This window comes from Bufo gargarizans, chromosome 6, assembly GCF_014858855.1.
Source record: "Bufo gargarizans isolate SCDJY-AF-19 chromosome 6, ASM1485885v1, whole genome shotgun sequence".
NCBI classification, from domain to species: Eukaryota; Metazoa; Chordata; class Amphibia; order Anura; family Bufonidae; genus Bufo; species Bufo gargarizans.
The window spans coordinates 161,164,493-161,186,794 of NC_058085.1; the positions used below are offsets into that span (position 1 = coordinate 161,164,493).

The window sequence follows — 22,302 nt, forward strand, 5'->3', positions numbered from 1 at the left end:
ACTAAATAGTGCTATAATCTGCAAGGTTTCGTATGACTCTAATATGGTGATGGACTACTTGAAGAACGGATACATATGAACTGGGTTACTATAAAAGGGGTTGTCTAGATATAACCTCTTCTTCACATTTATGTTTACTCTGAATTTATTGAAATCACCAATTTCCAAAAAATGAATAGTGACATTTGATGTGCATGAACATTACATAAAAACCACTTAGGGTCCAGTGCATATAGTAACAATGAGAATAGTTGTTATTAATACAACACATATAAAGAGTGTATACATTCATCAAAAAATGAATATAAATAAACTCTCTTGCAATATTGTATCCATGTTAAACAATAAACATGAAAGCATTATAGCCTATGTAACCACTTGTCAATCTCAATATATTCCTTGTGACTATAAGTTTGTCTTATTGGAAATTATCACCATCTAGTAAGACAATAACATGGGAAGGAAACAAAGGGGATATATAGGAAGAGGGGGGTGGAAGGAGAAGACAACAGTGAAAGATGTTAATACAAAGGGACCTGACCTAAAGATACTTTGAGAGATCTTGTGAGTTTCCAAAACTCATTACACTCCTATCAAGTCATTAAACTCCGGCGAGTCCAAAAATTGGAGTAAGGGGTCACAAATACGTGCAAAGGATTCAGATCTTTCTTGCTCGTTTGCTATCAACTCTTCCATGTGGGTGGAGAACTGGACTTCCAATGTCTGGGGATATCCATCCTCGCAGCTGACAGGAAATGTCGCAGAACCCCTTTCTTGACCTGGGCAAGAGAGCCAGGAATTAGGGATAGTACGGTAAGTTGTGGAGTGTTAGGGATCGTCCTGTTTGAGTATTTGGCATAGATCTTCAAGATTCGTTCCCAGAACGAGTGTATTTTCAGACAGCTCCACCAAACATATAACAAAGAACCCCTATCATTCTCGCATCTCCAGCACTTTTCTGAAACCGTAGGGAACATCTGATGTAATTTAGTAGGACAGTAGTACCATCTCGAGAGAATTTTGTAATTCTTTGATTTGACCTGTGACAACAGTGAGATTCCATGGGAGAACGTACACATCTTCTCTACCTCCACGTCTGTGAACCGGACCTGCAAATCAGATTCCCATCTATCGAAAAATGGTGCCCTTTCTCTACTATGTATATCAAGGAGCACTTGGTATAGTGTGGACAAAGTACCTTCAATTGTGCCTTGTTGCAGATATAACCTATCAAAACCTGTCATTGGTTTCACTGTTCCTCTGGAAAATGTGGTTCCAAAAAAGGAAGTTAGTTGAGCGTATCCCAGACAGGAAGTTGTGCTAAATGCTACGCTCTGGCGTAGATTCTCAAATGAGGATAGTGTCCCCTCTGACAGAACATCCCTAATTCTTTAGTTCATTATGTGTGGTTTTGATGAGAAAGAATGACGGAGTCATGCCCGGCGTAAACGCTGGATTTCCATAAAGTGGGGTCATGGGACCTGGTCTGAAGGTAATTTGGGATTTAATGATCCAACCCAGACCACAAGGATATGCCTCACAAGAAATGGGCAGTCTTCCTGAGAGGGTCTATCAGTTATATTTAGCCAGGGTATGGCTTGAAGGGAGAGAGGCGACAAAGATTGTTCCAAAGTGACCCAAAGCTTCTTTAAACCCTTATGTCTCCAATCTAAAAGTCTAGTAAGTACTGCCGCTTCATGATATAGGCGACTTCTTCACATTTAGCATGTCTGAGTGGAGCATCGGAGCATTTATTTTCCGATGCTCCCCATTGCCCTGAGCTGGTCTGTCTTCTTTACTCTCGGAGACTTCCGCCTATCAGTGATTCCGGTGACGTCACCAGCACAAATTGATGGTCTCTAGTGCTAGTGTTTTAGAGCCTAGGGCAAAGCTTTAGATTGCCTATTTGTGCTGGTGACGTTACCAGAATCACTGCTAATTAGAAGCCTCCATCTAGAATAGTGAGGATGTAAACAAAACAGACCTTACCTATGCAGTGCAGAGCAAGGGGGACATTAGAGTAAGAAATGCTCCGACCCTCCACTCAGACATGAGTGAAGAAGAGGTTATGTCTGGATTCAGCTCTGAACCTTCACAGCCCTTTTAAAAGGAGTTACTACTAAAAGGAGTTACTCTTAAAAGGGAATGAGGAGTTGGGTTAATTAATTTAGAAAAGAGAATTAATGCTGGAATAGGATATGGTCCATACGGCATTACAGTGGGGCCAATAATAAGGATTATGCAGTGTCCTTTGAGGCAAACGCAAAACTATATTAAGGTAGAGTATTCTAAAAGGTTAGTGTGGAGTTATTTGCACTATTACTCCTTCAGATTTTTTTTGATACTTTGATACTTTGATACTTTGAGAGATCTTGTGAGTTTCCAAAACTATATTAAGGTAGAGTATTCTAAAAGGTTAGTGTGGAGTTATTTGCACTATTACTCCTTCAGATTTTTTTTGATACTTTGATACTTTGAGAGATCTTGTGAGTTTCCAAAACTCATTACACTCCTATCAAGTCATTAAACTCCGGCGAGTCCAAAAATTGGAGTAAGCCAGAAAAAGCTGAGTTACATAAAATAAGCCAGAAAAAGCTGAGTTACATAAAATTCTCAAAAACATTTGGTCCATACGGCATTACAGTGGGGCCAATAATAAGGATTATACAGTGTCCTTTGAGGCAAACGCAAAACTATATTAAGGTAGAGTATTCTAAAAGGTTAGTGTGGAGTTATTTGCACTATTACTCCTTCAGATTTTTTTTACATGATAAGCCAGAAAAAGCTGAGTTACATAAAATTCTCAAAAACATTTTGTATGTGACTGAGAGTGTTTGGCATTTATGCCAGTGCTCTATTAGACAATTGAAACTGCATTTGTGGTTGAATGTCATGTTGGCACACAATGTAGCATCTTTTTAAGGAGTGGCCAGTGGTTTAAGCAGGCCTTCGTTGTGAGGGAACCACATTTAGATGCACAAAAACAAAGAACCACCCCCCAGAGAGTATTGTTATGAAGGTCCACAAGAATCCATACTTACCTTTACAGTTTTTACAGGAGTCTTTTTCCGTTAAGGGATAGATCTAGGGAGGATGTTAAAATCATTGGAAAATGCCCCAACATGTTGGCTGTGACTAATCTCAAAATGAAGGAGCATTTATTTGAGCTAATATTCGATAAACATTGCCAAACAATTGTGGGAAATTCTTGTAGGGCACTGTGGTTTTCTATGCGTATTTTAAAGTCCTCATCAAGTTAATTAGAAGGGTTTTCAGAGATTTATTTTACTGATAACCTATCCTCAGGACATACGGGACCACTGCCGATCAGCTGCTTTGAGAAGGCGGTGGCCCTGCCTTCTCGCAGCTTGCCAAGCACAGCGCCATACATCGTATAGCATTGTGAATCAGCCGGCACTCGACCTTGTGTGCGCTGCAGCGGGAAGGAGCTAAACTCCACGTCTAATTCAAAAGGAAATCCCAGCAGTCGTCAAATGTGAATAAGTATAATCTTTTTATTCAGTCATAATAGTGTATCTTATGACACGTTTTGGCTTTAGCAGCCTTCATCAACAAAGGCTGTTGATGAAGGCTGCTATAGCCGAAATGCGTCATAAGATACACTATTACACTATTATGAATGAATAAAAAGAATATCCTTATTCACATTTGACGACTGCTGGGATTTCCTTTTGAAATACATCGTATAGCGGCTGTTCGGTATTCCAGCTATGTCTCACTTGAATGTGGCTGGGCTTCTCCTAGGCCATGTGACAAATATAATGTGTCCTCGGCCACTAGGCGGTGGCACCCACAGGAGCGCCACTGCCTTCCCAAATAGCTGATTGGAAGGGGTTCCGGGTGTACGACCCCCGCCGATCAGATACTGATGACCTATCTGTAAAAATAAATCTTGGAAAACCCCTTTAAGTTTAGAATACGCCGAATCTACAATGCCAGAAATGCATGTGCTGCTGCAGATTTGAGATTCCAAATGATGGTGGGAATTCATGTATAGTAGCCAAAGTCATAACTTATTTTCCTTTCTTTAGGGGAGAACTATATTCAATTAAATTACGAAATGCTTTAAGCAGACAATCTCTGGTGGGAAAGCATATATTACAGGTCCTTCTAAAAAAATTAGCATATTGTGATAAAGTTCATTATTTTCTGTAATGTACTGATAAACATTAGACTTTCATATATTTTAGATTCATTACACACAACTGAAGTAGTTCAAGCCTTTTATTGTTTTAATATTGATGATTTGGGCATACAGCTCATGAAAACCCAAAATTCCTATCTAAAAAAATTTGCATATTTCATCCGACCAATAAAAGAAAAGTGTTTTTAATACAACAAAAGTCAACCTTCAAATAATGATGTTCAGTTATGCACTCAATACTTGGTCGGGAATCCTTTTGCAGAAATGACTGCTTCAATGCGGCGTGGCATGGAGGCAATCAGCCTGTGGCACTGCTGAGGTGTTATGGAGGCCCAGGATGCTTCGATAGCGGCCTTAAGCTCATCCAGAGTGATGGGGCTTGCGTCTCTCAACTTTCTCTTCCCAATATCCCACAGATTCTCTATGGGGTTCAGGTCAGGAGAGTTGGCAGGTCAATTGAGCACAGTAATACCATGGTCAGTAAACCATTTACCAGTGGTTTTGGCACTGTGAGCAGGTGCCAGGTCGTGCTGAAAAATGAAATCTTCATCTCCATAAAGCTTTTCAGCAGATGGAAGCATGAAGTGCTCCAAAATCTCCTGATAGCTAGCTGCATTGACCCTGCCCTTGATAAAACACAGTGGACCAACACCAGCAACTGACATGGCACCCCAGACCATCACTGACTGTGGGTACTTTACACTGGACTTCAGGCATTTTAGCATTTCCCTCTCCCCAGTCTTCCTCCAGACTCTGGCACCTTGATTTCCGAATGACATGCAAAATTTGCTTTCATCCGAAAAAAGTACTTTGGACCACTGAGCAACAGTCCAGTGCTGTTTCTCTGTAGCCCAGGTCAGGCGCTTCTGCCGCTGTTTCTGGTTCAAAAGTGGCTTGACCTGGGGAATGCGGCACCTGTAGCCAATTTTCTGCACACGCCTGTACACGGTGGCTCTGGATGTTTCTACTCCAGACTCAGTCCACTGCTTCCGCAGGTTCCCCAAGGTCTGGAATCGGTCCTTCTCCACAATCTTCCTCAGGGTCCGGTCACCTCTTCTCGTTGTGCAGCGTTTTCTGCCACACTTTTTCCTTCCCACAGACTTCCCACTGAGGTGCCTTGATACAGCACTCTGGGAACAGCCTATTCCAGGCATGGCCAAACTGAGGCTCTCCAGCTGTTGTAAAACTACAACTCCCACCATGCCCTGCTGTAGGCTGATAGCTGTAGGCATGCTGGGAGTTGTAGTTTTGCAACAGCTGGAGAGCTGTTGCTTGAGGGTGTCAATGATGGCCTTCTGGACAGCAGTCAGGTCGGCAGTCTTACCCATGATTGCGGTTTTGAGTAATGACCCAGGCTGGGAGTTTTTAAAAGCCTCAGGAATCTTTTGCAGGTGTTTAGAGTTAATTAGTTGATTCAGATGATTAGGTTAATAGCTCGTTTAGAGAACCTTTTCATGATATGCTAATTCTTTTAGATAGGAATTTTAGGGTTTTCATGAGCTGTATTCCAAAATCATCAATATTAAAACAATAAAAGGCTTGAACTACTTCAGTTGTGTGTAATGAATCTAAAATATATGAAAGTCTAATGTTTATCAGTACATTACAGAAAATAATGAACTTTATCACTAATATGCAATTTTTTTTAGAAGGACCTGTATATAATTGCTGGCTGAGTTAGAGAGGTCCATGGTGTGACACAGTGAGAGGTTTAGTCTGGGAAAACAGGTATTTTCATACTAGCATGTGCTGCTGGGCTGATTTACAGCCAGGTGAGGTCAAATACCGGACCAGATTTTAGTCCAGGTTTTGGCTGCACCTGGCTGTCCTTAAAAAGGCAGCTGGGCTCAGAAGCCAGGTCTCTGTGTTGGGATCTGGGAGCCTTGTGTCTGGATGAAGGTTTGTTACCTGTTTGGCGTAAAAACAGGTTGGTGCTGCTATCAGCAAGGACTCTGAGGCAGAATTACTGCATGGTGTGAATTACCACCAAGACCGCAAGGTGACTTTTTGTTTGAATATGACTGCTTGTTTTGTCACTTGCCTAGAGTGTGAATAAAACACTGAACTGTTGATCCAAAGAACTTGTTGTTGCCTCTATACTGCGTCCACTAATCCTGTGTACCAGAGCGAGTCCCCACAATAGTTAGAAACTTTGGAACTTGATAATACACTCAGAGCCTGTACAGACTAACTTGTTTGACTCTCATTAAGTATCTTTGAGTTTGAATCTTTCAAACCCTGACAATTATTGGACCCCATAAATATCACTGTTGACATGTTCTTCCATATTAGCAGTTGGTGAACAAAAGAAAGGATGATATGTATGATATATGTGGAACATTGCCAGATTGAGATGGTAGAATTGGTGGGCCCAGCATTATGGAAATAGTTTTTAACAGAAACAAAGTAAATGCATTCATGTCTGACTAGGCTCTGTGTAAGAGATGCACTCAGCATTTTTAAAAACCAAAGTGGAGAAAGTAGAATGGATTTTGGCAGGTCACAAGCAGCTGGCAGCACTTAAGTTTAAAGGAAATGTATCACCAAAATTTTTATCTGCCAGTTAAAATCAAATAGTAACTCATCTCTTTTTTTCTAATCTGTTTTTATTTTCTGATTGTAGATTTTTTATATTTTATTTCCTGAACATTATTATGGGGGCAGCCTTATTGGCTGAGCTATTCTTAACAAAGCATTAAAAAAGCCACATGGGCAATAGACACAATGGTCAGGAGGGGACCTCATTGACTTCTATAGGAGAGTTTTCTAGGCATGCTCTGTGACCTGGGCAGAGGTCATTGTACAAGGGAAGAATATAGGGAGTGCAGAATTATTAGGCAAGTTGTATTTGTGAGGATTAATTTTATTATTGAACAACAACCATGTTCTCAATGAACCCAAAAAACTCATTAATATCAAAGCTGAATATTTTTGGAAGTAGTTTTTAGTTTGTTTTTAGTTTTAGCTATTTTAGGGGGATATCTGTGTGTGCAGGTGACTATTACTGTGCATAATTATTAGGCAACTTAACAAAAAACAAATATATACCCATTTCAATTATTTATTTTTACCAGTGAAACCAATATAACATCTCAACATTCACAAATATACATTTCTGACATTCAAAAACAAAACAAAAACAAATCAGTGACCAATATAGCCACCTTTCTTTGCAAGGACACTCAAAAGCCTGCCATCCATGGATTCTGTCAGTGTTTTGATCTGTTCACCATCAACATTGCGTGCAGCAGCAACCACAGCCTCCCAGACACTGTTCAGAGAGGTGTACTGTTTTCCCTCCTTGTAAATCTCACATTTGATGATGGACCACAGGTTCTCAATGGGGTTCAGATCAGGTGAACAAGGAGGTCATGTCATTAGATTTTCTTCTTTTATACCCTTTCTTGCCAGCCACGCTGTGGAGTACTTGGACGCGTGTGATGGAGCATTGTCCTGCATGAAAATCATGTTTTTCTTGAAGGATGCAGACTTCTTCCTGTACCACTGCTTGAAGAAGGTGTCTTCCAGAAACTGGCAGTAGGACTGGGAGTTGAGCTTGACTCCATCTTCAACCCGAAAAGGCCCCACAAGCTCATCTTTGATGATACCAGCCCAAACCAGTACTCCACCTCCATCTTGCTGGCGTCTGAGTCGGACTGGAGCTCTCTGCCCTTTACCAATCCAGCCATGGGCCCATCCATCTGGCCCATCAAGACTCACTCTCATTTCATCAGTCCATAAAACCTTAGAAAAATCAGTCTTGAGATATTTCTTGGCCTAGTCTTGACGTTTCAGCTTGTGTGTCTTGTTCAGTGGTGGTCGTCTTTCAGCCTTTCTTACCTTGGCCATGTCTCTGAGTATTGTACACTTTGTGCTTTTGGGCACTCCAGTGATGTTGCAGCTCTGAAATATGGCCAAACTGGTGGCAAGTGGCATCTTGGCAGCTGCACGCTTGACTTTTCTCAGTTCATGGGCAGTTATTTTGCGCCTTGGTTTTTCCACACGCTTCTTGCGACCCTGTTGACTATTTTGAATGAAACGCTTAAATGTTCGATGATCACGCTTCAGAAGCTTTGCAATTTTAAGAGTGCTGCATCCCTCTGCAAGATATCTCACTATTTTTGACTTTTCTGAGCCTGTCAAGTCCTTCTTTTGACCCATTTTGCCAAAGGAAAGGAAGTTGCCAAATAATTATGCACACCTGATATAGGGTGTTGATGTCATTAGACCACACCCCTTCTCATTACAGAGATGCACATCACCTAATATGCTTAATTGGTAGTAGGCTTTCGAGCCTATACAGCTTGGAGTAAGACAACATGCATAAAGAGGATGATGTGGTCAAAATACTCATTTGCCTAATAATTCTGCACTCCCTGTAGATAAGATTTGACAATCACCTCTTGTGAATGGTGGATTCTGTCTAAGGCTACTTTCACACTAGCATTTTTGCGGATCCATCATGGATCTGCAAAAACGCTTCCATTACAATAATACAACCGCATGCATCTGTCATGAATGGATCCGGTTGTATTATGTCTTCTAGAGCTTCTAGAAAACGGATCCGTCCCCCATTGACTTTTAATGGTGTTCAAGATGGATCCATTTTCTATTGTGCCTGATTGTGTCAGAGAAAACGGATCCGTCCCCATTGACTTACATTGTGTGCCAGGATGGATCCGTTTGGCTCCGCTTCGTCAGGCGGACAGCAAAACGCTGCAAGCAGCGTTTTGGTGTCCGCATCTAGAGCAGAATGTAGACTGAACGGAGGCAAACTGATGCATTCTGAGCGGATCCTTTTCCATTCAGAATGCATTAGGGCAACACTGATCCGTTTTGGACCGCTTTTGAGAGCCCTGAACGGATCTCACAAACGGAAAGCCAAAACGCTAGTGTGAAAGTATCATTGCAGGTAGGATTAGAATTATTTAACTGCAGTAAAGTAATCTGTACAAACCAAGAAGTGGAGCCAATTATTAGACATAGTGGCCAGTGCAAAAACTGCATTTTTTTTGTTTTAGTTTAAATATAAAAAGTGACATGGAAAATCAAAAATAACATCATCAAAAATAATTTACAAATATGTTAGACATAAAAAAGTGATTTAAAGGGATTCTGTCAACAGATTTAACCCTATTAAGCTAGCTGACATTAGCGATGTGCTAATGTCAGCTAAACCTAACTAGCCTATTCCATTCCTACTTTTATCTATGCCCCCGTTACGCCAGAAATATAACTTTTATAATATGCTAATTCGCCTCTAGGAGCAGGGGGGGGCGTTGTTCCTGCTCCTAAAAGGCTTCGTTCTCCCACCTTTGTCGCCTCCCTCCAAGTCCTGATTGACACGACCAGGCAGCGCTCGCATCTGTCTACCAGCCCTGTGCTCTGGTGAAATCTTGCGCCGTTCAGTATTCAGCTCAAGCACCTGCGAGCATCTATCCCTCAACGCCCCTGCGCCGTTCAGCGAGATTTCACCAGAACACATGGCTGGCAGACAGATGCGAGCGCTGCCTGGCCCTGTCAATCAGGACAAAGGTGGGAGAACTGAGCCTCTAGGAGCAGGAACAACACCTCCCCCCTGCTCCAAGAGGCTAATTCGCATATTATAAAAGTTAGATTTCAGGCGTAACGGGGGCATGGATAAATATAGGAATAGGCTAATTAGGTTTAGCTGACATTAGCACATCGCTGATGTAAGCTAGTTTAAAGGGATTCTGTCACCAGGTTTCACCCCTGTCAGCTAAACATATGCTGATGTTCAGGGCCTCATCAGGATTCCTAATGTGGGCTTCTAAATGTGATCCGTAGCCTTATTTTGCTAAAAAACAGGTTTTACTAACCTGTCACTCAAAGAAATAAGGTGCCCAAGGGGATGTCAAGGGATGCAAGGTGCCGGCCGCACCCACCGCCGTTCGTGCCCAGCGCCGCCTTTCCAGACTTCTGCACCGCCTCCTAATCCTCTGTGCCGCCTCTCGCTCTCCCTCTCTCCCCCCTCCTCCTGCTGTAAGATCTCGCTGGTGCGCACAGGGCTCTGCCTGATGCGCCCGTGCGGACTTCTCGATTTGGCTTCTTAAAGCGAAGTGCGCATGCGCCTGCACTTCGCTCAACCCAGGTATGACCTGCACTCTGGCGCCAGCCTCTCAGAGCCCTGTGCGCACACGCGAGATCTTACAGCAGGAGGAGGGGGGAGGGAAGGAGAGCGAGAGGCGGCACAGAGGATTAGGATGCTGGGCAGAAGTCTGGAAAGGCGGCGCTGGGCACGAACGGCGGTGGGTGCGGCTGGCACCTTGCATCCCTTGACATCCCCTTGGGCACCTTATTTCTTTGAGTGACAGGTTAGTAAAACCTGTTTTTTTAGCAAAATAAGGCTACGGATCACATTTAGAAGCCCACATTAGGAATCCTGATGAGGCCCTGAACATCAGCATATGTTTAGCTGACAGGGGTGAAACCTGGTGACAGAATCCCTTTAATAGAGTTAAATCTGGTGACAGAAACCCTTTAAACAGCAGGTCATTTTCTGATGACACATTCCTTTTAAATTTGAAGATTGCCTGGAAAGGTCAAGGGCAATGCAAAGAGCCATTGTTTTCCTGGTGTAGTGGTATGTCAATTTACCTAAAAGAAGAACTTTTTCAAAAGTTGCATTATCTTGGCCGGTTTGAGTCTTCTGAGTAGGATAAACAGTGTGTGGAGATACTGCGAGGTTTTTTCAAAAAGCCAAATGGTACAGTATGATGGCAGTCTGTCGCTCATTCCATTATTTGGGCAATGACTAAGGCATGTTGTTCAGGGTTTAGTTAAAAAGGTATATACACTCACCTAAAGAATTATTAGGAACACCTGTTCTATTTCTCATTAATGCGATTATCTAGTCAACCAATCACATGGCAGTTGCTTCAATGCATTTAGGGTTGTGGTCCTGGTCAAGACAATCTCCTGAACTCCAAACTGAATGTCAGAATGGGAAAGAAAGGTGATTTAAGCAATTTTGAGCATGGCATTGTTGTTGGTGCCAGACGGGCCGGTCTGAGTAATTCACAATCTGCTCAGTTACTGGGATTTTCACGCACAACCATTTCTAGGGTTTACAAAGAATGGTGTGAAAAGGGAAAAAAACATCCAGTATGCGGCAGTCCTGTGGGCGAAAATGCCTTGTTGATGCTACAGGTCAGAGGAGAATGGGCCGACTGATTCAAGCTGATAGAAGAGCAATGTTGACTGAAATAACCACTCGTTACAACCGAGGTATGCAGCAAAGCATTTGTGAAGCCACAACATGCACAACCTTGAGGCGGATGGGCTACAACAGCAGAAGACCCCACCGGGTACCACTCATCTCCACTACAAATAGGAAAAAGAGGCTACAATTTGCATGAGCTCACCAAAATTGGACTGTTGAAGACTGGAAAAATGTTGCCTGGTCTGATGAGTCTCGATTTCTGTTGAGACATTCAAATGGTAGAGTCCGAATTTGGCGTAAACAGAATGAGAACATGTATCCATCATCTGATAGCTACTTCCAGCAGGATAATGCACCTTGTCACAAAGCTTGAATAATTTCAAATTGGTTTCTTGAACATGACAATGAGTTCACTGTACTAATATGGCCCCCACAGTCACCAGATCTCAACCCAATAGAGCATCTTTGGGATGTGGTGGAACGGGAGCTTCGTGCCCTGGATGTGCATCCCTCAAATCTCCATCAACTGCAAGATGCTATCCTATCAATATGGGCCAACATTTCGTTGAATCAGTGCCACGCAGAATTAAGGCAGTTCTGAAGGCAAAAGGGGGTCCAACACCGTATTAGTATGGTGTTCCTAATAATTCTTTAGGTGAGTGTATAAGATTGGCCTTATAGGTATATATAAGATAGGTAACAAAAAGGCACTAGTTGTACACAAGACATTCATCTGATGGGATGGTCCTTTAATCATAATGATACCAGTAGAACCCCAATGGCTTTAAGCAAATGCGAGAGTAAAAACAAAAAAACATGTTTGCAACTTGGAGAAGGTAGTTCTGCATTGAGGGAGGGATTTTAGAACTGCTTTGGTCTGCTGGTTTTCATCTGAGAAGAATCATTACTCCAGACAGGGAGTCCAGCAGAAAACAAAGATATGTAGTATAGTCTTACAGATGCACATATCTTGGTTGTATGCACAGTGCACACCAAATGTGTTTTTTTGTGAAGACCTCATGGTGACTAAACATGTATTTCTTCTGCAGTAATCATCTGCAAGGGAAACGTAGTATTATGTCCTGACATATTATTACATATCATGTCCCAACAAAAGGCCAACCACTTGAACCATGTTCTGACTCTGTCTGCCACAGTTCTTACACTGGCAGACATTGTAAAGTCTGTAAGATTACATTGTATAATTTTTTGTGAAACTCCATGTTTGGCCTAAACTGAACTTAGTCCAGAAGTATATATATATACATATATATATATATATATATATATTTGTATATATTTATACACACACACATATCTAATGTGGTACGAACACATATTAATTCCCCACTGCAAATCAGATGGGTGAAATCATATACTGCCTGCCCTTCCTCACTCCCCACTCCTCTTAATCCCGAATCCCTACTTTGCAAAGGTCCATACTGATTTTTCCTATGTTGATGTTTTATTAACTTCTGAGGATAGGACCACACGTGGCAGCTGATGGGCAGTGAAGATCCAGAGTTATGCAGCCAAAAATCATTTGTCCATTCAAGTCACCATTTTTTCCTAACAGATTATAAAAAAAAAATGATTATTAACCCCTTAGTGACCAGCCTGTTTTGGGCTCACTGACCAAGCGTTTTTCTGCCTTTTTTCATCGTCGTCTTCAAAGAGCTATAATTTATTTGTATTTTTCTACGTAGCTGTATGAGGGCTTGTTTTTTATAGGCCAAGTTGTAGTTTTAAATGGTGTCATTTTGGGGTACACATAACTTTCTGATTAACTTTATAAACTCTTTCTGGGAGGGAGATGGGAAAAAACAGCAATACTGCCACTGAGCTTTTACATTATAAATTTTACGGTGTTCATTTTTCGGTATAAAAGATATAATATCTTTATTCTCTGAGTCAGTACAATTGCAGTGATACCAAATATATATATATATATATATATATATATATATTGTTTTACATTTTATTACTTTTTTGCAATAAAACCCCTTTTTTTAAAGGAAGAAAATCTTTTTGCATTGCCGCTTCCCAAGACCCATAATTTTCTTTTATGGAGTTGTGTGAAAGCTTGATTTGTGCGGGATGACTTGTAGTTTTCACTGGTATCAATTGCAGGTCATTACAGATCTGGCGATACCAAACATGTGGGGGAAATTTGAGCTATTTTCTTTATTGAAAAGCGTATTTTCAATGTAAAAAAAAAAGAATATATATTTTTTATTTAATAATTTTTTAAAACCTTTTTTACCACCTAAAATTACTGAGAGGGGACTATAACAGGCAATATTTTGATTGCTTTTAAAGTACAATGCACTGTCCCTATAGTGCATGGCATTTTAATGTCAGTGCTATACTAACATTGACCAGCAGGCTGCGCTAGAGAGGCGCAGACTGCTGGAAAACACTCAAGGTAGGCTTGGGGCTTATAGCAGGCCCCTGAAAGCTTTTACACAGATCAACACCCTGCAATTGCATTTGTGGGGTGCCAATGGGAGAGAAAGGAAGTCCGCCCCCTCTGTCACCGCCTACATGCGGTGGGTGCCATTGCCCGCGGCATGTAAAGGGTTAAACAGCCCAGATTGCCACTCCTGTCAGTCCGGGCTGTTAGAACAGGAGCTGAGCACCCGCTCTTCGCTGCATGGGTCCCCGCGGCGGCCCATCCTAAGCCCCTTAGTGACCACCGTAAAAAGGCCTATTGGTGGTCACTAAAAGGGTTAATGGCTGCTTGGTTTTGTGAGTATTCAATTAAAAAAGCACTCCCACAAACCGTTTTTATTCTCTCACCTGGTAGAGGTACATAATGTAAATTGTAGTGGTGGTACATGTCAGTCTCCTAGGAATGAACAGAGAAACTGACTTCCTGTCCACACATAAGACGTTGCGTCAGTTTGAGGCTCAGAGGGTCGGTCACATGATACAGCCGAGGAACGGGTTGTGGATAAGTCAAAAATAAATTGACTATAATTTACATCATGTGTCTTTCTAATGGGCTCTAGAGAATAACACTTTTGTGGGAATGCTTCTTTAACAATAAGCAACTGACTGACAACCAATTTTTGGTAGATTATTATAAAACTGTTATGCCTTGCATAGCTGAATGGCTTGTGAAACCCCCCCACACGTTTGTTTTTTCACCCCTGGGTTCCAGGAGTCCCAATGTCTTTATTTTTATAGTAACATAGCCATATAAGGGCTGTTTAAGTTGTATATAGTAATGACACGATTTTGGAGTAAAAATAACAGAGGACCGTGGGTAAAAAGTGTCTTGATTTGCTCCAGAAGTGTATGTGCCCCAATTTTGTTTAATTTATGACATGCTAGACACAAGGGGGGTCATTTATCTTTTGAGATCACTTTCATATCACTTTAAGTCTGGTTAACATTGTGTGGTTGCATCACATTTATGAAATGGTGCACAGTTTTCATGTATTTGATGCAACCCACTGTGTTATATGACTCGGTCTTTAAAATTACACCAGGGGGCTGCAGGGCGTAGGATGCAATTTTTTGCCACTTTTTGGCAACATTTCAAGTGTCACAGACGGTAAATGTTCCATAACCTAGGTCTAATCTCACTTATAGTTCTTAAACATAGATTACCGTGAAAAGTAGGGAGGATCCCGAAATGTTGCAAACATGTCGCAGTTTCCATGAAAATGTTGTGACGGGCAACATTTTTACGCCACAGAACTGACATATCCGTTTTCATAATTGACCTCCAAGGTTTTTAGACAATTTTTACACAAAAGTTTTTTCTAGTCTTCTTTTGCGTAGTTTTACACATGTTTTTAGCGCCTGTTCTGGACAAAAACCGTATCAGCTCCAAGTTAGTATAAAAAGTGGTGTAACATACATTCTTCTAGTATAAAGTACTATGGCGCATTGTATTGCAGGATCTTTTTACCACTTTCTACAACAACATGACAAATTTAGATGCATTTTAACCATCCAAATCATAAATTTGGCACCAACTGAAAATGGCACATGCACAATATTCTGGCACAATAGAAATCTTAATATATCTGCCTCAATGTAATAAAAGGGGTTAACTTTATTCTGCAGCTTAGTACAATTACGGTAACGTCAAATTTATATACAGCAGTTTTTAAATGTTGTCACTGCAGAATTTTTTTTTCTACTTTTTAACACTTAAAACATTTATTCAAGTTCCACCAGGTGGACTGTGTGATCACTCACATAATACACTGCAATATGATACCTGTCAGTATAATGCCTAACAGGTGTACTAAGACGGCATACCTGGGAGACCCTGACTGCCACAGCAACCCATTGGCACCCAAGTCCCTCTGGTAGACCATTTAGATTTTGCATTCACTGCTTATCATGATATGATACAGGCCCCTTTACACTGGCCAACTCGTTAGCGATAATCTGCTGGTGGAAAGGACTTGACCAAATGCTTGTTCATTGGATCTCTCATGCAGACATACTTAATCAGGGTTTGCCGGTAGCAGATTGTGCCATCTAAACAGAACTCTGCTGCTAGCAAACAAGGATTCTGTATGGGGATAAGCAGTAACATTAGTAATCACTCCGCCCCAAACTGTGGAGGATATCTTTGCATGTAAATGTAGCAGTCTCCTTCACAGACGAGCGGGGAATTATGGGGAAGGAATGCTTAATTCCCAACAATTGTCTGCTCAATTGAGCAGTGTAAAGGGGCCTTAACACCTGCTGCTGGCCCACCACAGCAACGTACAAGTACAAAAGCTATACATAATTTTCTGCTGGCAAAGCTATGTATATTCCAGTATCCAGAAAAGTAGAATAGTCAGCACCACACACTGACACCATCAAAGTCCAGTCCAGCGGGACAATAAAACAAAGTGGTGCTTAGTGGCAAAAAGTGCACAAAAACAAGGAATCCATAACATTAATATAATCTATGGCACTCACCCAGCTTGTATAAAGTCCACTTGACTGAACACATTGCACAATGCAGGGAGTAATACTCAGCAGATGCAGCCAGCCAAGGCCTTGAGAAAGCGTCATATGACACGAAACGGCTGTTGGCCAGCTGCATCTACTGAGTATTACTCCCTGCATCATGCATTGTGTTCAATAAATGCACGATGCAGGGAGTGTTTAATAAATGTGTGAATAAGCACCTCTGTTTGATCCGCTAGTCCTAACTACCAGAGCGAATCCCCACAATTGATGGAGGATGCGGGCAAGCGCAGTGAGGCTGGCGTAAATGCTGATATATTTTTTGGGTTTGCATTTTTGGGCACAGTTGTATGTCATACATTAAACCAGCTGTATTTCAACCCGTGCCCCACGACAAAATGGAGGCTGTTGTGCAGACACTCATGGAGGCTAATTTGCAGCAGCGAGAGACCAACCTGCACCAACGGGAGGCTAATAAGCAGCAGCAAGAGACCAACCAGTTGCTGCTACAACACGTGATGGCTTTGCAGACAGCAGGAGCAACCCCAAGCGTCCACGATGCCCTCACAGCAGTCCATGCAGTGATCTCTAAGATGACACCCGCAGACGACATCAAAACCTACCTGGCGATGTACAAGAAAGTGGCCACCAGGCAAAAGCTGCCCTGAGACCAGTAGGCTGAGGTCAACGCTCCTTTCCTGGCATCAGAGTCCAAGCTAGTGTATTTCAACTTGCCGGACGATCAAGCAGCCGACTACCCAAAGTTAAAGGGTGAGATTTTGGCAAGAATGGGGGTGAATGTGTTGTTCCGGGCCCAGCGGGTACATCAGTGGGGGTTTAAGCCAGCTGAGCCTGCGAGACCCCAGTATTATGACTAACTCCACCTTTTGCAAAAGTGGCTACAGCCTGATGTGCTGAGTCCCACAGTTATGCTGGATAGACCATTGGCTGACATATTTTGGAGAGCGCTGCCACCCCCTCTCCAGCACTAAATCGGCCAGGTATCTCCTGGAAATGCCCTGGAAATGGTGGACCTGGTGGAACACTAGAAACTCAAGGGGTTCTTTTGGGAGGAGGGCAGGCAAACAGACAATCTCTGAGGAAGTACAACTAATGCCGCAACTAGACATCATCTAGGAGTCTAGAAGTGAGTGGGCCAGTCCTATAGTACTGATACCAAAACCAGACGGGACGTTGCAGTTTTGTAACGATTTTCTAAAATTAAACAAGGTATCTAAGTTCGATGCGTATCCCATGCCCCGGGTAGACGAGCTGATTCAGAGGTTAGGACGAGCCCGGTATTTTTCTGATTTGGACCTCACCAAAGGGTACTGGCAGGTACCCTTAACAGAGGCTGCCAAAGAGAAAACGGCCTTCATCACACCGGAGGGGCTGTACCAGTATAAGGTGTTACCCTTTGGTCTGCATGGGCCCCCGTCACTTTCCAAAGGCTAATGGACATTGTGGCTAATGGACATTGTGCTGCGACCACATCGTCGGTAGGCTTCGGCTTACCTGGACGATATTGTCATCCACAGTACCGACTGGGAAAGTCACCTGCCCAAAGTGCAGGCTGTAGTAGACTCCATTCGAAAGGCTGGACTAACCACTAACCCCAAAAAATGCGCGTTAGGGTTAGAGGAGACAAAATACCTGGGGTATGTAATTTGGCACGGAATGATCAAACCCCAAGTAAACAAAATAGAGGCGATAAGAAATTGACCCCGACCTGTCACCACTAAACAAGTAAAGTTGTTCCTAGGAATAATAGGCTATTACATGAGATTTGTTCCCCACTTTGCCACTATAGCCATGCCCTTGACAGAGGTCTTGAAGGGATGAAAATCAGTGATGGTTCGCTGGAATGAGCGGACGGAAGAGGCTTTTTCCACTTTGAAGTCGGCTCTGTGCGGGTCGCTGGTTTTGGGGACGCCCGACTTCAATAGGGAGTTCGTGGTACAGACAAATGCCTCCGAAGTAGGCCTCAGTGCTGTACTCTCTCAGGAAGTCAACAGGGAGGAGCATCCCATTGTCTTTTTAAGCTGCAAGCTCCCCCCAGCTGAAACCAGGTATAGTATAGTGGGGAGAAAGTTCCACCTGGTGACTGACCACTCCCCTCTCAAGTGGATGAGCCAGGCCAAACAGAGAAATGCCCCAGCCACCAGGTGGTTCCTGTCCTTACAGAACTTTAAGTTCTCCATGTAACACAGGGCAGGCCGGTTGCAGGGAAACAGGGATGCCCTGTCCCAGGTATACTGTATGGCAGGTGTTTATCCCCTTAGGGTTGAACAAAGGGGGAGGGGTATGTAAGAAGGTACCTGGAATCATAGTGGATGGAAGGTATGTGTCACCGAGGTTCCTGGCCTGGGTGAAGTAAGAGCCGGTATTTTATGTGTCAGCAGCAGCTATTGCTAACTGACACCTTGAGATTTAGCATGGCTGTCATAGCTGATCTGGGACGGCTCTTACTAGGAGTAGTCAAAGTGCTGGGTGGGTGACTACTCCCCATGTTTCTGGTCGGGTTTTGCCAGGCATAAAAACCAGCCAGCACTGCCAGGTATGTGGATTTACCTCCCTCTGACAGTGGAGATCAGGATTCTGTGTGCTGTGAACTGAGGGCTGTGCTGGGATTTGAGGTTTGAGCCAGGCTGGAGGACTCAGGCCCCTCTAAAGGCGAATAGGCCACCTATGGACTTGATAAGGCTGAACTGCTAACAGGGTGTTAATTAACACCCAGGAGAAAAGGTGACTTTTATTGTTTATGGACTTTCCTTGTGTGTGTGAACAAACACCAAGCCACCTGCGTTTTGTGATACACCTTATCTGCATTGCGTTTTACACCGATGTGTGAATAAACACCGCTGTTTGATTCAAGAACTGTGTACTTGGCCTCTATACTGCATCCGCTAGTCCTAAATATCAGAGCGAATCCCCACAATGCATATATATGGATTGACAAAGTTATAATTCCTTTCCAGGAAATGTATTTTATTCTATGTACATACATCTATTTCCATGAATTTAGAGTTTGGGGTGTCTTTTATTAAAGGGTATTGGGACTGGCTAAAGGGTATTTCAGCAAGCCCTGGAGCTACTTTACTGAAGCAGTATACTTCTGATAAAGTTGATTTAGAGTACATGCTTACTATACCAGATGTTTCACCTGGGACCTCAGGACAAGAATAGACATGTTTTATTGGGGGAGAGGGTGGTGGTTACAGTAATGTGGAAAATAAGAAAGGTTTTTCATCTATTTTTTAAAGTATGCATAATATTTGATACAAATTTTTGATTGCCTTCGTCTAGTCTTCTTGTCCTCAGTTAAGTGGCCATTGACACTTGGTCTGACAACCTGAGCACAGAGAGAGACTGGTTGCTAGGAATGAAAAGGTTCCTTATTGACAGATCTGAAAATGTGGTTTCTAGGCACTGTAACCATAACAATTGAACGGACCTGGAAAGGTAGTGGAAAAGATTGCCAACAGCAGTCAAGACATACTACTTCCAAACTTAATAGGTTTCAGGTGGCAGACTAAATTTCATTAGAGAACTTCTGTACATTGGGACATGTTTTCCCATCTTGGTTTGTTAAGTAAAGTGTTATTACATTTTATTTTGATTTCTTTAAGTGCTTTGAGTTGACTAAAGATAACAAAAGTCTGCATGGCCTATTTTAGCAAAAGGTTTGATATTTTGGATGTTGCATGAAGGACACTGATTGGTACTTAGCAAAGGCACTCTTTTATATCTTTAGGAGTCATAAATATTTATGCAGCAAAATTATTTTAGATATGTCATGTTACAATTCCCACGAAAACGTTTATGGACAACAAGACAAAACAGTTCAGACACACAAATTATGCGCTGCACTCAAAATGACTGGTAAGGAAAATATATTATTAGATCTGACTTTTCTGTGCATACAGAAATGTGTGTTTGATTTTTTTTTTAATTATGAGGAAAATGACCATGCAGAAAAAAATCATTTCATCTAGAGAGTACACTTGATATTACGCCTGGATAATATCCCTTGATAATATTGCACAAAGCAGGGTAAAGTTTACTCTTAACAAATAATCCTATTCTTAATGGAAAGGAAAGGTGTGCTGTTTATTCACTTGCTCTTTTTAAAAACTTAAGTGTATGTTATGTATTTGTGCATTGTGGTTCCTTATGGATAAAACATGTTCTGTGTATTTTAGGGCAATTGTTCCAAAACACTGTGCCAATTGTGCAAAGTTGAAGAGCTAAGTTAATATTTTTTTCCCTCCTTGATACCACAGAGCTAAATGGGCAGCTCCTAGATTCATGTACATATTAAGTGTAAGGATCATTTATGGAGGGGTGGGGGTTCATTGCTCTCCCTCCCACTTGGCCCTTTGTTGGGATTCCAGCTGTGTCTGGCAGTGGGGAGGCTCGCGTGTCATTGATGATTCTGATTGGCCACTTCCCAGGTTGTAATGAGCCCGGCACACTCCATGTAAGACTGATAAGATAAAGTGTGCCAGGGGGGCACACTTTGTATTGATCTGCATTGTTTCACAATGGTATATATATGCCTGGGAGCTAGTTGTGTGCCTGTTGCACATCCTTCACACATCCTTCCACTGAAGCTCCTCTTACATATAAGACCTAGAGGTCTAGGAAAGGAAAATACCCCATCTCCTGGTGTCTTCTACCTGCTTTCATCTACTTTATACAGCAAGTCAACCTAAAAGTCTGAAAGGTATGTTTTGGCTTTGCATTTTCTCTTTTATAAACTCTTACAAGATTTTATTATATAGCCCTAAACCATGTGCTACATATTACTCTAAATCAAGCATACTACCCATAGAACTAATTTAACAAATTCTTTGTATATCCATCTATGAGATTTTAGAAGTTTAAAGCAAAACTAATATTTATTTTTCTGTGCATTTTTCAGCATGTCTCCAAAAACAGAAAAAAGCCATAGCAGAAGCGAGAGATACCTTTACTATGATGTCTCTGATGAGGAGGACCATTCTCCTTTGCTGCCCTGTTCTCCAGCCCCCTCAGCTGGGAGTGAAGGATGTGTAGTGGCAGAAAAATTTCTCCTTACTGACTCCAGGGAGTCACAGAGTAAAAGGCAAAAAGGGAGGCGAAGATCACAAGTCAAGAATGAAGGAACAATCATAAAACAAAAGAAGAATCGCAGGGTAAAAGCTAATGATAGAGAAAGGAACCGCATGCACAACCTCAACTCAGCCTTGGATGCCTTGAGGAGTGTTCTACCTGCCTTTCCAGATGATGCCAAGCTGACCAAGATTGAAACCCTGAGGTTTGCTCATAATTATATCTGGGCTTTGTCTGAGACTTTGCAGATGGCTGACCATAACCTATTTAACATGGCACAACAGGGTATGACAGACTCATTTGAAAAATTATCTAAAACATGCTTAATGGTGGATCTTAATAGCCCAAATAGTAGCTGTAGTTCTTCAAGTGACTGGGACTCTCTCTATTCTCCAGGGTCACAGAGCAGCAAACATAGCCCCAAAGACATGGATGATTTTATTTCTCAATCCAGTTCTTGCTTGACATACACGGATTCTTTTTCAAAATTCATATGAATTTCTCTAGTGCCCCAATCACTTGGTGTCCCGGTTTTCTCATTTATGCCACTGAATAACCAGCTTACTGTAGCATAGATACAAGTTAATCTTATTCCCCCTGCATTCTCTTTCTAATGTATATTTATGTGTCTCTTTCTTCATTGTAAATGTTTTATTTCTTTTACGTCTTGCTTTTCCTCCTCTTCTAAACTTATGTTGGAAAAATAAGATTTTTTTGCACTTTTATTTCTAAAGGAAAATGGTATCTTTATTAGCTCTTAAAAAAAACACACTTAATTCTTTACCACTGTGTATATTGTAATATTGATTTTTAAAGTTTATTCTGTAATGGGCTTCTATGATCATTGATTTCCAGGTATTTGTTGTCGTTAAATTATATTTTGTCTAATCAATTGTATTTATTAATTGTATTGATTCAATATAAATATATATACTGT

The 22,302-nt window shown here is 41.9% G+C and overlaps 1 protein-coding gene across 1 annotated transcript; it reads left to right on the top strand.

Moving 5' to 3' along the window:
• Positions 1–21,196: 21,196 nt before the first annotated feature.
• Positions 21,197–21,862, top strand: NEUROG3 (neurogenin 3). The gene has a single exon (XM_044296012.1). It carries the CDS (start codon positions 21,197–21,199, stop codon positions 21,860–21,862), a length of 666 nt encoding a protein of 221 aa, XP_044151947.1.
• Positions 21,863–22,302: the final 440 nt, after the last annotated feature.